This window comes from Dendropsophus ebraccatus, chromosome 1 (assembly GCF_027789765.1).
Source record: "Dendropsophus ebraccatus isolate aDenEbr1 chromosome 1, aDenEbr1.pat, whole genome shotgun sequence".
In the NCBI taxonomy this organism is placed as follows: Eukaryota; Metazoa; Chordata; class Amphibia; order Anura; family Hylidae; genus Dendropsophus; species Dendropsophus ebraccatus.
Genome location: NC_091454.1, coordinates 88,963,129 through 88,980,584, shown reverse-complemented (window position 1 = coordinate 88,980,584; position 17,456 = coordinate 88,963,129). Strand labels below are relative to the sequence as shown.

At 40.1% G+C, this 17,456-nt stretch overlaps 1 protein-coding gene across 17 annotated transcripts in view; it reads left to right on the top strand.

The window, feature by feature from the left end:
- Positions 1-17,456, top strand: part of GRIP1 (glutamate receptor interacting protein 1) — a 386,720-nt gene that overhangs the window by 293,335 nt on the left and 75,929 nt on the right. For all 17 annotated transcript variants that reach the window (XM_069974745.1, XM_069974727.1, XM_069974717.1 and 14 more), the window contains 3 exons: positions 6,537-6,620; positions 9,612-9,687; positions 11,687-11,832. In XM_069974745.1, coding sequence (XP_069830846.1) covers positions 6,537-6,620; positions 9,612-9,687; positions 11,687-11,832 — 306 coding nt within the window. The remainder of the gene's footprint in view (positions 1-6,536; positions 6,621-9,611; positions 9,688-11,686; positions 11,833-17,456) is intronic.

Below are 17,456 nucleotides of genomic sequence, written 5' to 3'. Positions count from 1 at the left end.
AGAAAGACAGACCTTTTTGACACTTATCATACCCCAAAAAGAGGTGTTTTATGAACATTGCTTTTATTGATATCTATCCAGCAGTGCTGCCAGCTCGGTAGGCAGTCAGGGGGTGACAGTGTCACTTTAAACTGTGCGGTCACGCAGATGGGCACAGCCATAGACTTTGTGAGAGTCTGGTGAAGACCAAGCTGTAACATGTTAGAAAAATCTGTTTTGTATGTAGCTTATATTAATTTTATAATCTTGCTAGGTTCTTTCATGCATGAGATTCATCACCTTCTTCAAGTACTGCCCACTCTAAATGGAATATAGTCCCTATAGAGGAGGGAAAGATACATTTATGTTTCAGAGAAATGGTTTCCATGTTTCTAGGGCAGATAAGTATTCGCTCCTGAAATACATTATAATATATGCTTTTTCTATTAGCATTGTGCTTTAATGCTTTTCTGCCTATGCTATATGCATGACTGTATAGGCATCATTTTTCTTTGTTTCCTACAGTTAACACAGCTTAGATGCATTAAAGGAGTTCTGTACAATAATATAAACGTGGTTTGCCTCTGACAGGCGGCCTTACGAGCACAGGTAAATATAATGTAATACTCTGGAAAACCTATCCTTTCTTTTACAACCAGCGCATTACCTGGAAAGCTCTGCCCCTTCATACAGAGAAACTAAGCATGCCCATTTTGTGTGATTTAGGAACAAATAAAATTGTACAGATAATGGGGGAGATTTATCCAACTGGTATAAAGTAGAATTGTGTTAGTTGCCCCTAGCAACCAATCAGATTTCATGTTTCCTTCCTCATAGACTCTTTGGAAAATGAAAGGTGGAATCTGATCAGTTGCTAGGGGCAACTGAGACAATTCTACTTTATGCCAGTTTGATAAATCCCTTTCATGGATGTTATTCTGCAGCTTTAGATTGAGCTGTGAATTTGTCATGGCCGGAGGGGTTAGTATGTTGGTGCATGGTAATTTACTTCAGTGGGCATGCTCAGATAATACAAGCTGACTTTAATTTGTGCCACAATAGGGAAGGCAGATGACTGATTATTAGAACACGAATGTTTATAGCTGTATATTGTCATTGCCATAGGCCTTTCTACATGTACTGTAATATGCAGCCATATGAGCGCTATGCATCAAACAAATCTTACGGTTTTACATTATGCTGACAGGATTCTAGTTTTTCAGATGACGTCCATTATGCGGCTGAACATTTACTATATAATCAGAGAGATGAGAGAAATGGATGAAATGCATATGCAGAGAGCTTTATCTCTATTGCCAGGAATTGTGGCCTTAAGTGCATATGGAATGAGGAGCCTAAAGAGCTTGAAGTCATTTTGGTACCTGTTAACAATTATTGTCAAGTCTATGGGGGAGATTTATCAAACTGGTATAAAGTAGAATAGTCCTAGCAAGCAATCAGATTCCATTTTTCATTTTTTCAAAGAATGAAAGGTGAAATCTGATTAGCTGCTAGGGGCAACTAAGACAATTCTACTTTACACCAGTTTGATAAATCTTCCCCTGTGTCTAGCTGAATTTCTGCAACTCCCCCTCTATAGACAGCGCACATGAGACATACAGTATGAGGACTTGTAGTCAGTGGACACATACAGTATAATAAGGACAGTAGTCAGTATCGCCTTCCAGCAGCCAATAGCGCCATTATCCCTGCCTACTAATTCTTAGTAAAACTTCAGTACTTCTTAGGTTCACGCTACAGCGTGAACTCTGCTTGAAATTTGGCGCCTATTCCATAGTGTGAACGCTAGATAGGAAGACATGGAAGCTGCAGAATCCCCCTCTGTATCTTTGTTACACTGCATGCTGTCAGAGGGCACAGGGAGCAGCAGGGAAGACACATCTGATATACACATATGCAGCTAAGGTTTCAAGACAGCAGCACCCCAACCTGTCACTCTCTAGCTATAGCAACACTACATCTTCCATCATGCCCTGGCACAGATGGAGACTCTGTGAATGAAAGGAGCATGTTGGCTGTCTTTTATTGCCATGATATTAGTATAGGCATGCTTTAGCTTGGCACTATGGCTAGGAGTCCAAAGACGGGCTACAAAAAGGGGAGAGAAAAAACTTAGTGTAGAGGAAAGATCTAAATCTGTATAGTCAGGAGGAAAGAAGGGAAAGGGGAGAACCATTTATATATGATAAAGGACTAAATAAGGTTCAAGGGGGGGTATTTAAAATGAACACAAGAACAAGTGGGGAAAATCAGAAAATAGTTGAGAGAAATATCAGAAACAACAGAAGAAAATATAATTTTTTCTGAAATAGAAATAGTAGTTGAGGCTTGAAACAAACTTCCAGCATATGTGGTTGGTAAATGTACAGGAGCTGAAGTTAAACATGCCTGGGATAAACCTATATCTGTCCTAAGATAATAAGAAAGGAATTACCAAAAGGGCAGACTAAATGGACTAGGTGATCTTTTATTTTTCTGCCGACAATCTTTTTTGTTATTATCAGATGCACTCCCTAACATTTTTAGGTCTGCCCTGAACAGTCATGTAGCCACTACAGCTGTCACTGTTGTGGTACGGAGTGTCTTAAACTCAAATAATGGAACTTTGCCGAAAAGTTGGCTTTACATGTAAGGGCCCTTTTAGACAGGACATTTATCGTGCGAAAAATCGTTATATCGTTCGAATTTAAATGCTAATCGTTCTGTGTAATTGCAGGCAACGATCGAAAAATCGTTTGGATGTCGTTGAACGTTGATTTAGATCTGAACCTAAAATTATCGCTAATCGTTCACTGTAATTCCACATTTGTCCGCTTAAGTTCCGCATTTTTTCACTAATTGTTCAGTGTAATTGCAGTTTGTCAATTGTTTTGCTGGGATCAGAAGGAGTAAACAATCATAGTAATGATTGCAACAACGAACGTAGTAACGATCGTAACTGACGACCAATCGTTTATTGTTAGTCGTTAAAAATCGATCAGTGTAATAGGATCCTAAAGCCCCTATTCCAGGGGCCGACTGACAGGAGCAAACGAGCGCTATAAGCACTTGTTTGCTCCTCATTACCCGCTCGCTGCCGCCGCTATTCCACGCGGCAGCAGCAAGTGGGTGAGTCCGGGGGCCCATAGCATACAGCAGCGGTCTGCTGCCGCCGCTCCTATTCCATAAATTAGACCAATATATACTATAAAGCATTATGCTAAAGGCTTCTGTAGAATAAATATTTACACCAGTTCCATAGACAGCCATAGCCCTGTGTGATGCCAATTACGATATATTCAAGGTGCCATGTTTAGTGTCATGTCTGAAACGGCTGGTACAAAAGTCGTTTTTGTAAATTAAATAGGAATCAGGCCAAATAAAATGGTACTGGTAAGAATAAGCAGGTACTTACCAAGCACTATTACTTTTATGTCCCCTGTAGTCTGCCAAATATTCTGCTCCTGTTCTGTACACAAATCAGCCTGAATGATGGAGGAGACATGATGAGTCAATAAATTAGCGAATCAATGAGGCGCACATCTGCATTTTGGCGCTTGGCACACTGTTTTCTACAGAAAGGGAGTATATTGTGGTCTTTGGCTGTAAGAAAGCACTGAATAAGAAACCTTCCTTATTTCTGCCAACTTATTCAATCTACCATCCTTCAGGTCTAAATCAAGTGCATTCAGAGCATCAGCATGGCAACTGTGATTCAGTGCCCCGGGGGTCTAGCTTACTGTGTGGAAGTCTTTACTTTGACAAAGAAATAAAGTGACATCAGATGAGTTGGTCACTTCATCTACCTCCATAGCAGCCGAAAATGTAATTTACCTCTTGAAAGATACAGTTGGTTACAAGAATATCATTTTGAGAAAAATAACCTGCTATAGCTTAAGAATGTTGAGGAAATACAATGGGCAGATAATCTGTCAGATAATCTTTCTGTGTAAATGGACCCTTACTGTTTTGGCGCTGCAGAAACCAGTCATGTGACCTCCAGAACAGGCTTCTGATTCTCTATATCAGGTACTTTCCAGTCATCACATGATCTGCACTATCTTTATGCCAGCCTCAGGGTACAGTACATGATGTCACTGTCTTTTTTTCCCTGCTAACCCACCAACAGTCTTGACAATGGTTTACAACCTCTTTTTTATGTTTCTACCCTCACAGGCCTCTTCATAACTGTGCACAGACGGTGATGCAGGCCTATTAAGCTGTGTATGCACTACACTGAATACCTGCCCACAGCCCTCTGCGTAACAGCACATATCACTGTAAAGAGGCACAATTTTCCTGCTTCTATGTGATTTGCAACAGTGCCTCAACAGTACATGCTGTTATGCAGAGTGCTAAGGGGAAATAATTCAGCAGGGCACAAACACTTTCATAGTGGCACATGCATTCTGAAGAGGCGTGTAGGCAGGCAGACTTGGAACAGTGTGAACACACCCTAAAGGGGGCAGCACATGGTATTTCTAGTGAGGGAGCCAACTTGCCAATGGAATGAGCTGGACAGGGATGCAGACTGCTAAGAGGAGGAGTAGGAGGGAGCAAGATGGGGCTACCAAAGAACTCCCCCACTCCCCTTCCGGCACTCCCCCAACCAGGTAGGATTACTGCACAACGGGCAGCTGAGCGGTAGTAACGTAGAAGTGAAAGAAAGCACCAAAATTCACTGCGGTATTAAAATATCTTAATTTTTGCATGTCTCCACATTTTCTAGCACTTTTAATTACTTTTTTAATGTCCCGGATTACTCATTTACTGTTCTAACTTTTTTTGGCAAGATTTTCAGTCCTGCTTCTTATTCAGATCACACCTGGCTATAAACCAACCCAATTAACATACTGTGCACTTTTTTCATTGATGTGTCCATTTACCAGTGTTCTTAGAACTTCAAGTTCTTTCTCACTGTTTGGCCTTTGCTACATTTTTAAGTGTAATTGTTTACTGCTCTGACCTTTCCCAAGGTATTGACTGTTGTGTTTTAGCAGTAAAAATATTCCAGTTGTTGTAGGTTACCTGCATGGAATTTATATATTAAATAGCACTGTGGAAGAAGGATTTTTAAATTAGAAATAATAAAATGAGTAAATATAAAACCATGAAAAGTAAGTTGGAAACATTCCAAGAATTTATGTTTCAGTATTACTATAGTGTTTTAGAAATGCATGTAATACCTGTTTGATTTACAATATAGATAGATAGGTAGACTTTTAGGTATGAGACATAGGTCTCTCATTTCCACTTATACAAAATAGCACTTATGTAAGCTCATATCTTACCAATTTCTTTCTTTGCATATATAGTGCCAATATATTCTGCAGTGTTGTACATACAGTGCAATGGAAAGTCTTTGGACCATTTTGCTTTTGTAACGTTTTCCCCCATCAATCTGCATTTAATACCCCAATGTGAAAACATATATTTTTTTTCGCATGAGCATTTGCACGAACGGATCCTTTGTTATGACATTTGAAATATAGTTCTGGGGTCCCCCCATTTCTATTGATCATCTCTGAGATGTTTCTATTTGAGTCACCTGTGGAGAATTCAGTTGATTGAATTGGAATGATGTTAAAAGACACACCTGACACATGATCACAATGCATATTAGAGCAAAAACCTAGCCATGAGGGGGAAATAACCGCCTGTAGAGCTCAGAGATAGGATTTTGTAGAGGCATCAATCTGGAAAAGGGGACAAAAGTGTTTCTGCTGCTGTGAAAATTCCCAAGTGCATATTGGCTTCCATAATTCATAAATGAAAGAAGTTTAGAACAACCTGGGCTCTGGCCATCCCAGCAAATAGGGGAGATGTGTCTTGGTAAGAGAGGTGACATGGGGACTCCTGGCGGCTATAAGTACATCACCAATCTGGACCTTATCTTTATATTCTTAATATAAACCTGATCCATAGTGTTCTGGACCAAAGCCAGAGACCTGACTTAAACTTGAGAGGATCTGCAGATAAATCTGCATCATACCCAAGAATACTGGAGGCTATAATTGCTACCAAAGGTGTATCAACTCAGCACTGAGTAAAGGGTTTGAATACTTTTATTAATGCAATATTAATTTTTTTTTTAATAAATTAACAAATATTTCCAACATTCTGCTTTTACTTATTATGAGGTATTATGGGATACTAAGTGCAGAATGATGCGGGGGAAAACTTGAAATTCAATTTATTTTAGCACAAGGCTGCAATATAAGAAAATGTGGAAAAAAAACAAAGGGTGTAAAGACTTTCTGAATGCATTGTTCATGTCAGTTACTGTCCCCATTAAAATCAAGTTGACCCTATGACAGAATATGTTTGCAGGAAGCCAATTTACCTATAAGTATGTTTTGTGTGGGAGGACACGGTGTGTAAATATTTGCATTACTCTATACTTGGCATATTAAGGTCTAAGAGTATGGTTTTGTTTTTGAAAAATGTCTAGAATGATAGAAGTCAGCTGGGATATTTTAAGCTGGTTGTAGAGGAATATGCATCTACCATATCTGTGGCATATTATAAATTCTTATTTTTTTTCTATTTCTCTTCAGCAATACAAGGATCAGGGGTGATTTTTCGAACTGTAGAAGTGACTCTTCACAAAGAGGGTAACACATTTGGATTTGTAATACGAGGTAAGTTATATTTTGGAAATCCTTATGATATTGATCCCTATGAAAAGGTATACGATTTGTTTTTCTTGTGTAGCTACATAGACTTAAAAAAAATGTATATATTTTTTACTTTTTTATAATGGCAGTGTAGTGTTAGTATCTCTGATATTTTCCTCTACCTACTGTAGGAACACTATGCTGTTAACAGCCGCAGTGCACATCAAAAGGGGCTTAGTGAAAATGTATTACATGCATTTGTAATTTTTTTTCCAATGCGTTTCCCCCGAGAGCCTTTCCAAAGGTCTCTTAACGTGATGGTAAATTACATTTTTCTGTATTATTTTGCTACACATGATGAAAGCTGCATATTCTTTGAATCCTCTAAGCTTGTTTTCTATGGTCTGTTTTGAAGCCTTTCATCACTTTTACTAGATAGCTAAATCTACATTCGTGAGATCTTTTGCTGAAGACTTAAAACAATATTCTTCTTGGTTAATTCACTTCTCAGTAGAAGCATCTTTAGATTTTCATTAATGATAAGAAACTAATTTTGCAGAGCATCTGAAAACACTTTAGCTACAGTACCTTTCACCAATTTACAGAAGCCAGAAAATGTAGGCAATCCGTGTACATTCTACCAATGTGATAATCTTGGATGGCTTACAATACAAAGCAGTCTTAAAGGAGAACTCTAACAATGTTATTTTAAAAATCAATCAAACCATGTGTTGCCATTAACCCATACCCTACTCTGGATCCTGATTAGAGATGAGCGAACTTCGAGCATGCTCGAGTCAATCCGAACCCGAACTTTTGCCATTTGAGTAGCGGTGGCTGCTGAAGTTGGATAAAGCCCTAAGGCTATGTGGAAAACATGGATATAGTCATTGGCTGTATGCATGTTTTTCAGACAACCTTAGAGCTTTATCCAACTTCAGCAGCCACCGCTAATCAAATGCCGAACGATCGGGTTCGGATGGACTCGAGCATGCTCGAGGTTTGCTTGTCCCTAATCCTGATCCATTGCATGCCTCCTCTGAACTGTGCATTTAAAGCAACACTTCTTCCTCTGTGGTAGCTTTGACTTGTGTAGATCCATCTCCACATTAATTGTTAGAGTAAAATGGCAGCATAGTGCTACTTGGCATTCTGTTGGCCCCTCCAATCTACTGCATGTAACAATTATTGGCTAAACAAGCTTATATTTCCCTATGTAGTAAGCTAAGCAATCGACTGACAAATGAGAACATACCTGTGCATCGGCTGGTCATGTCTTTTAAGCAAGTTTAAAACCCATAGTTTGTAGGCTGCACGTCTTGTCGTGTCTTGTATTAGGGGTATGGCTGACAACGATGGAAGTAAAGGATGATCGATGCTTGATCGATCCAGCAATAATTGGCAAGGCTCTGCTGGTATGATAACTGAGCCTTCTAATATGATTTACTTAATTGGCTCCTACATTGGGCATGGGTTTACCCATGTAATACTGCAAGGTCATCCATTTACTACATTAGGCTAACCATGTAGCTTGTCGGAGGGGGGGACTGGAGAGTTGAAGTCACAGTGTTTGTGCTACCAGGGGCGGAATAACTTTACCATAGGCCCCGGGCTGTTGACCAAGCTTGGGCACCCCCACCCCACTGTAACTTTGGCAGCGCTAGAGCGGTGTTCATAGTACAGGATAGATAATGTCATGATGCCCTGATTTGTGCAAAATTGCGGTAAAAAAGCTGCGTTTTATTTTTTTGCAAACCACCCGAAAAGAAGCTATTATTATCCGCTTCTGTGTTCTACCACCAAATGGATTCTGATGGCATGTCACGAAGATTTAATTCTATTAAGTTAACTATTGGTTTAGAGTTGAAAATATTCAAATTATTAATATATAACCATCTCTCATTACACTGGATCACCTTATAAAAATAGAACAAGAGAGCATAGTGAAGTCTATAGGCCTATGTGTGTATTGGATCAGTGCTGCACACCTCTGCCTTAGATTTTAGAGCCGGTGCTCAGTGGTAAATGGGTTCTTCAACCTCTGATACTGTACAGTAGAAACCACGGCACTCGTTTTGCGTGCAAGAATAGGTGAAGGTTTTATTGAATAGTGTGATACAAGGTATATACTCCGACCATTGACCGAAAGTACATGAGATGAGACCAATAATGTATTGTGCAACGTTTAGGTCCAACCTGGACCTTCCTCAGGCCATAGGGTCTATCTTGTGCTACATGTATGAAGGAGAGGGGTCGGTGGAGTGTGTGATGGGTGCCGCCAGCACCCTCTCCTTCATACATGTAGCACAGGTTCAGGTTCAGAATTAAACAGCTGTCTAATGTTGCAATGATATTGCGCAGCTATTGGACACAGTGTGGGACTGGGGTATCTGCCCACCAGAGGAAATATCCTGGGGGCCCACCAATGAAGAACCTGTAAGAAACAACTTGTCAGTCAGTGTCTGTTCTAAAGCTGGGGGCCCACCAGAAGATCCTTCAGTCCTCTTATGGGCCAATCCAACACTAATTGGATGCAGGGATGGTTTCACATGCACATGATGATTGGGGTATATAAGCCTGTCCCTTACAATTAAGAAGTCTTACTTTCTAGACATGGATTCACAGGAAGTGACCTCAGCGTTCCCCGCCATTACAACTCAAATAATTAACTGTATTGCAGTTTTAAAGTGTAGTCAAAACTACATTTAATGTAATTTTTTCTAAACAAAAACCTGATCTTGTTATCGTAATCTGTAATTCCTATCAGCTTTTAAGGGATTTACGACTTCTATATTTTTTCCCTTATCTTTTTAGTGACCTTTTTAGATTTTTTCTTTTTTCTGCAGAAGACATCCTTGCAGTAATCTTTCATGTTTTTTTAAAAAGTTTGAAGCTAGGAAGGAGCAAATATGATCTTACTGTAGAATGGCTGAGACTTACATTCTTTAGGCAATGCAGTAAGCAGAATGTGTATGTGCTTTAAGCGATAAGTATATTTTGTTTTCTTGTTTCCAGGAGGAGCACACGAGGACAGAAATAAATCTCGTCCTGTTGTAATAACTTGCGTTAGACCTGGAGGACCTGCTGACAGGTACAATACATCTTTCTGTGGCAATACAGATAGATCTGTGTTGCGTTGGCACACAAGCAGATAAGCTATGCATCCAGTGCTATAAGCAAATATAATGAATGTAAAAGTTCTTACCATGTATTAAAAGCAGCAGCGACAGGAAGATCTGCAGAGGATGCTTAATCCTCGCCTTGTACATTTGTTATCAGCTATTACCACTGGATATTACAATGTCAGAGCAATCTTAGCTGCAATGTGATATGATGACATATGATGACAATACTTAACATTATTCAGAAATACTGAGACAACAAGGCTGATGAAAAAAGAAAAAAAAGGTAAATTGGAACTTTCTGTCAAATACAATGTGACAAACTACAAGCTAATACCCTCTCTAACGATCAGAAGAAGCCTCTAAATGTTTTTTTTTCTTGTTTGCTTTCTTAATTTATTGCATTTCTATGTATTTAGCTTTTTCTGGTGTATAAAATACTTTGTATACTTTATGAAAATGTTTTACTATATCCAGGTTTTTAGACTGTGTTATTGGAAGAACAGGTCATTGATAAACTATTTAAGTGTACCTGTTAGCAGGGCTGCTGTTGGAACAGCAGCCATTTTCTCTGTTTATCTGGAGGTTTGAGTCTTCATGGATACAAAGACGCAATGAGACCATAATGCGCGTTGACCTCCATTCTGATCCAATGGGTGTCGTGCACATTACAGTCTCATTGGGTCTTCATATCCATGGAGACTGGAACTGACCCGAAGAGAGGACTTTGCCACTGATCTGGAAGCGACCATGCTGATGGCTATGTTTTAAACCATAGGGAGAGACCTGTCAATCACAGTCACCAGGAAAAAGGGAAGCTATGGAGAGCCACACAGTGGAGTCTGACACATAGGGCCGGTCTTATTTTCTGTAAAAATGTGGTAGCGCTTCCTAGTTAATCATAGCTGTCATCTGCTACTAAGCCATACTGTTCTTTAAACTTGCGTAATATTGGTGACATATTCCTTAACATTTTACAAAATATAACAAAGCTTTTAAGTTGTATCTGTGGATATATTTCTTACATTTATCTAAATGTCCAGTGGCTTGTTGTAAAGTATTTTTGAGCTGGCATTGGGATCAAGTATAAAATTGCGGGGGTCTAACCTCTGGCCCCCAGGAATCTCCAGAGCGGAGTCCTGAAAGCTTTGTTTTGAATGGAGCCGGGAGTGCTTGACCTGCAATCCCATTCATTCTCTATGGAGCCACCAGAGTGAGGCAACTACAGCACTTGGCTCTCTCCAGTGGCTCCATAGAAAATGAATAGAGCTGCGGGTCACATGTCAACCCGCAGCTCCATTCAACACACAGCAGGGTAGAGATCTTCAGGGGGCCCAAAGGTCAGACTCCTACTTTGGAGACCCTGTAGATAAGGGACAAGTAATAATAAATTGGAAACCCCCTTTAGGAATAGACTGTTTACAGATGTGCCAGATTTATCTATCAGCTAGAGCCACTGGTGAATTTGAATGCCTACGTTTGGGCTGCCTTAAAATTAATAAATATGGGCCCGTGATACTCGTGATTACATTTAATATGAAGTAAAGACCTTCCACTGAATCAGATAGATTGATATTTTCTGCAGTTTATAATCATAGTGCAGTTATCATAGAAGGACAGGACACACCTCTATGCAGAGGGTTAGCCCTGGATCCTATAGTGCATGGGATGGCTTTAACTCAAGTTTACTTCAATATAGTGTAGCACAAGCTTAGCCCAGCATTGGTGTACTTGCTCTTCATTAGATAGTAATAAGCACTTATTTTCCCATCACTGATTTTCAGATTAAAGTAATTTCTTTTCCTCAGTGACCTAGAGCTTGATAACTGTCAAGGTAAATGTTAAGAGTGCGGACAAGTAGGATTGATGTCATGAACATCGCAAATGAATCATTTTGTTTGAGTGGCTATTATCTCTAAACTACATTACGTCAAATTAATAATGATTGTTTTTTTCATCCTCCTCCAGAGAGGGCACAATCAAGCCAGGGGACAGGCTGCTGAGCGTGGATGGAATTCGTCTACATGGAGCAACACACGCTGAAGCCATGAGTATTCTCAAGCAGTGCGGCCAAGAAGCAACCTTACTTGTGGAATATGATGTCTCTGTCATGGGTAAGCAGGAGTCCTACCATCTGCTTCATCACCATCTTTATACTCTGTATTTCTACATATATTTTTGTGTGGAATACATTCAGTGTTAATGTGCTTGTATGTGCCTGCTATTATACAATCACTATTGAAGTCAATAGGGTTCAGGCAAAATAGGATTTAGTTTCTTAAATTTGAAAGGCTTTTAAGTTTTAACTCTACTTCTGTGCTATTATGTAGATGTGGCAGCTTAGGGACCAATAGGGAAATCTATAAAATGTTTAAATCTAAAATGTATAAATGTATGATATATTTTGTAATATGATAGCTTGAAGTTGCAGATCCAAACTATGTTGAATCTGATGACTTGTCCCTTTCTTATTTCTGTTAGAGGCAGTATTAAAAAGGAGACCTTGTGTGGATCATACGCACTGACTGTTAAATGCAGCTTGGAAGAGATATTGCTAAGGAGTGTAGGTTACTTACATTTCAAGGAGACCTGTGGCCCCTGCTGATCTGAACTTATTTTCTTATATCTCTGTATTTTGCCAGTTACCCTTACTAGAAATAGCCAAATGGGTGTTATCAGTTAGGGAGTGTCCTTATTCTGTCAGCTGTGATTGGATAGTGTCATGCAGTGTGGGGACACCCCCCAAATGGCCATGGCCAATTGGTTATTCAGTCAGAGATTTGTAGTAAGAAGAAGCCTGCATTCATACGTTCAGTGTTTTTCCTGGTCTATGATTGTGGTCTGCTAGCTTCCTCCGTGATCCGTGCAAAACCGTCCATGTTGTCAACCGTTTTGTTTTTGATAAACAAGGATTAATTTTATTGATTTCTATGGGGAATCTGTTCCGTGCTTCCGTTCAGACATGTCCTATTGTTAAACGGAATGAATTGGAGATCCGTAAAAACACTGAACATGTGAATGGCCCAATACAAAGCAATGGGCTATAAATTTTGCACACTGACAACGTCATGGAACGTGTAAATGTAGCCTAACAGGGGAACAACACATCACAGAGCTATAGGAAAAGATGTTCCAGAATTGTTATGTTTTGGGGAATAGAGTTATTTAATAAAACTGACAGGTCAGGAGAGGCCACAGGTCATCTTTAAGACCATACTAGCATCAACAACAGTAGCTAATAATATAAAGCAAATATGCTTTAGGAGAGTTCCTTTTCATTAATCCCATAAAAAAGTAAATTAATCCTTGTAATAAAGATAATGGCCTTCACCCGTTCACAAAGGGAGCATTATTCAACTGTGACATTTTATTAATTTTATGGGCAGGATTAATTGTAACATTGCATAATAATCTATAACCATGCACAATGTACAGTCTCTATTCAATTTAACTACTTCTCCAATAGAGCATATGAATTTTGCTATAAAATACAAGCATGCTGTTGTAGTATAAATACAGGGGTCCAGTATCCAAGCCTGTATGCTCGGCTGCAATGCAGGAACCAAAAAAAATTACTATCTAGTAAAATGTACTAGATGTTACCTGTTTTCCAGCATGTGTATGGTTTTCCTTCCTTTACTTGTTTTCTTTACTGTAATAAGTTTAGTTGCTCTCCTGGGCTGCATTACCAAATGTGGCTACAGCTTACAATCCTGAATTGCAGACAGAACATAGACTTGCTGATTTAAATGGACAATGCTATTTTAAACAGCTTCTTTCCAAAGAGATTTGTAATATATTTTTATATCACTTTATTAACCAAAAATTAGTCCCTACCTCAGAAAAATAGCTCCAAAAGCTTGGCCACTAGGTGTCTCATTTCCCTGCAATTTGCTGTCCACTGCCTGTTGTAAGGGGAAATTTGTCTCTGGTAACAGAGGCAGGACAAATTATAGAGGCGTGCAATGTGCATGAAAGGGAGTGTGGGCTGTGTACCTGCAGTCTGTTAGCCAGTCTGCCTGCTAAAAGTGATCTGGAAGGTTTCTTGAATGTAAATTTCTTTCTGATTTTTCATTACCCATAAAGCTCTAAGCAGCTACTTTAAATATAAACGTAAATACTAGAGTATGTACTGCTGTATGTCTCCAGTGCTGTTGTCTAGTCCCCGCTCCCTTCAGCTTCTCAGCAGCAGAAGCAGCAACAGCAGAAACTCCATGCTTAGTGTAAACCTTTTCCTTGCTGTAATCCTGCTGGTATTTCTTTAATTTCTGCTTACAATATAATCTTCCAAATGAAGTTCCTTGGCAGTCCCTTCTCCTTCCACATGCCATCTAGTATTCTAAGATCGTACAGCACCGCTATGTGATGGGGTAGCAAAGCAGATTATGTTGTGCTGGGATTGGATAGAGCAGTAAGGGAGGAAGTGTGTGTGTGTGTACTACTGGTAAACAGCCCAGCCCTGAGCCCATCCCTGGAAATGGCTCCTTAGTACAGATTTGCAGTGATTCTGCGTGACTCTGACATGTTACTAAGTCTTTTGCTGACAACTACCCTCCACATGATATTACCTTCATTAAGAAAAAATCTCTGGTTCATAATTCTAAGCAAACATTGTTTAGAATTAAATGCAGTGTCTTCCTGATTTTATTATAAAGCTATTTTTGTAAATCCCTTTTTTAGTACTCTGATATAAATAAAAGTATATGTAAAATTCTTAAAGGGGTTGGCCACTTTATAGTAAAATAGGTCAGTGTACAGTATTAGTAACTGCACTCAATGTATATACTGACAGCAGCTTCCTGTGTACCTTATAGAGCTTAAGGGTCTGTCCACACATACAAACTCGCAGCGTAAATCTCTCTGCGAGTCTGTCAGGTTCTGGCAGGTCCCTTTCACTACATACTCGCAGCAGTCTGAACGACCGCTGCATGTATGTAATTCTGCCGGCCCCTTAACCCCCACTGTGCCTGTATATACATTACCTGTCCTTGCTGCACGGGGTCCCGGCATCCTGCTCTCCCGCCCAGCCAATCAGTGTGTTGCCCAGCTGCAACCACTGATTTGCTGGGCGGGAGAGCAGGACAGCGGGACCCCGTCCAGCGAGGACAGGTAATGTATATACAGACACAGCGGGGCGGGAGCTGAAGGGGTTAATGGGCCGTCAAAATTACATACACGCAGCGGTCGTTCAGACCGCTGTGAGTATGTAGTGAAAGGGACCTGCCAGGACCTGACAGACTCGCAGCAAGATTTACGCTGCGAGTCTGTACGTGTGGACAGACCCTAAATCAGACTCCCCTCCTCCAGGCTGGGCTGCCCTACTCTGTTTTGTTTCTGTCCATTAAATGGCTGACATGGAGGAGCATGTGACCATGCCCTGCCCCCTGTGTCATTCAAATACATATACAGGCTCAGTGGTGGACACTGGGGGGCAGGGCACGGTCACATACTTCTCCATGTCAGCCATTTTATGGACAGGAACACTACAGAGCAGGACAGCCCAGCCTGGAGGAGGAGAGTCTGATTTTAGCTCTATGAGGTACACAGGGAGCTGCTGTCGGTATATACAGTGAGTACAGTTACTAATACTGTACACTGAACTATTTTACTATAAAGTGTCCAACCCCTTTAAGAAAGACAGTTTGGATCGATGTAGAATACATGCTTATATTGTACATGTGATGGCAGCTGGATCACAAAGACTACTGGTCATTGCATGTGTACTTTCTCACACTCCTGGCAAACAGCTGATTTTGACAAGAAAACTTGCTGTCGGCTATACATTTCCCCTGAAGCAATTGCTGCTGGGATAATGTAGTCCTATATGCAGCTATTCAAATGAGTGATCTGCATTTTTGTGAGAATTGCTGCTTGTTAGCGGTTTATAGAAGGGGCTCCCAAGTAAAGTCCAAATGCCCTGGCAGGACATGTGGACTTTTTCTATGTGAGGCAATCTGATATGTTCCACAGTTCTCAAATATTGTTAAAGAGGTGATATAGAGAACCATCATAGATATTTCCTGTTGTTATTGCAAAATTGCAAAATCTTACTTTAAATAACAGTGGTCTCTTTCTTTTGCAAATTCATGTTTCCCAAGGAGCAATGCATCTAGGACTTCACTGCATTGAGTGCTTTAAAGCTATTCTGTACCCACAATCTGCCCCCTCCTAACCACCAAGATCTGTCCTGGGGTCCGTTCGGCAGGTGATGCAGTTATTGTCCTAAAAAAATAATTTAAAACTTGCAGCCCAAGTGTCTGTGCCCTAGTCTTGCACCATCTCTCCGTCCCTCCTCCCCACCCTCTTCACCTTTTAGAACAGGTTTTTTTCTATTCATCATTTGTCTGAAAACTGCACAGGTGCCCTAATGATCCAACACATGTGCAGTGTTCTTACAGGTGATGAATCGGAAAATACCTGCCTTGGGCATTCCTAATGATGAATAGGGCAGGGAGGAGGGACGGAGGGCTGGTGCAAGTCTAATGCACAGACACTCTAGGCTACGCCAATTTGACACAGGGTTGCAAGTTTAAAAGTTGTTTTTTAGGACAATAACTGCATCACTTGTCGAACGGACCTCAGGACAGATCTTGGATTAAAAGCAGCTATAAGAAGGTACAAGCAGTTTTTAGGGGGAAGATTGTGGGTACAGAGTCGCTTTAACCAGCAGCCGGCAGTGTTATCTTTGGTTGGTCTCCTTGAGATCAGTGATCTGTTTCTCTCATTGGTATTACAGACTGCCTCTGATAAACGTACTGTCACGCATTCATAAAGACTGCTGTTATGAGAAAATTACTAAATTCTAGCTGCCTTTTTTCAAGAGTGTAAATTGTACAAACATGGGTTTAAATAGAATCATAATAATTGTTTCATCTGTTTGCAGCAAGAAATGCTTCTGTGACTGTGTTCCAGCACAAATCTGATTATATGAAACCATAATATTAATAATATCCCACTATTAATATATCCTTGAAATTAGGAATGCATTTTCATAAAACACTTCCTCATAGGCTATAGATTAATAAATATAGCCACGTGTTAGAGGAGGGTGAATTCAGTCTCTAAAGATTATATATGTATATATATATATATATATATATATATATATATATATATATATGACAAAGAGTAGCGGCACTCCGGTTTCTTCAGTGTAAAGAAAAAGTGATTTATTTAATCCATGAACAACAGCAAAAACAGCAGCGACTTTTTAGTCCTTTCAATGAGGACTTTTTCAAGCTTGAAAAAAGTCCTCATTGAAGGGACTGAAACATCGCTGCTGTTTTCGCTGTTGTTCATGGATTAAATAAATCACTTTTTCTTCACACTGAAGAAACCAGAGTGCCGCTACTCTTTGTCATATATTCAGCTAAGTATCATAGGATCCTGATACTTTTTGCTTGCACCCACCTGCTCTTAAGCTGAGTGCTGCGATCTGTTTGAGATATATATATACACTCACCGGCCACTTTATTAGGTACACCTGTCCAACTGCACGTTACCACTTAATTTCTAATCAGCCAATCACATGGCGGCAACTCAGTGCATGTAGACATGGTCAAGACAATCTCCTGCAGTTCAAACCGAGCATCAGTATGGGGAAGAAAGGTGATTTGAGTGCCTTTGAACATGGCATGGTTGTTGGTGCCACAAGGGCTGGTCTGTGTATTTCAGAAACTGCTGATCTACTGGGATTTTCACGCACAACCATCTCTAGGGTTTACAGAGAATGGTCCGA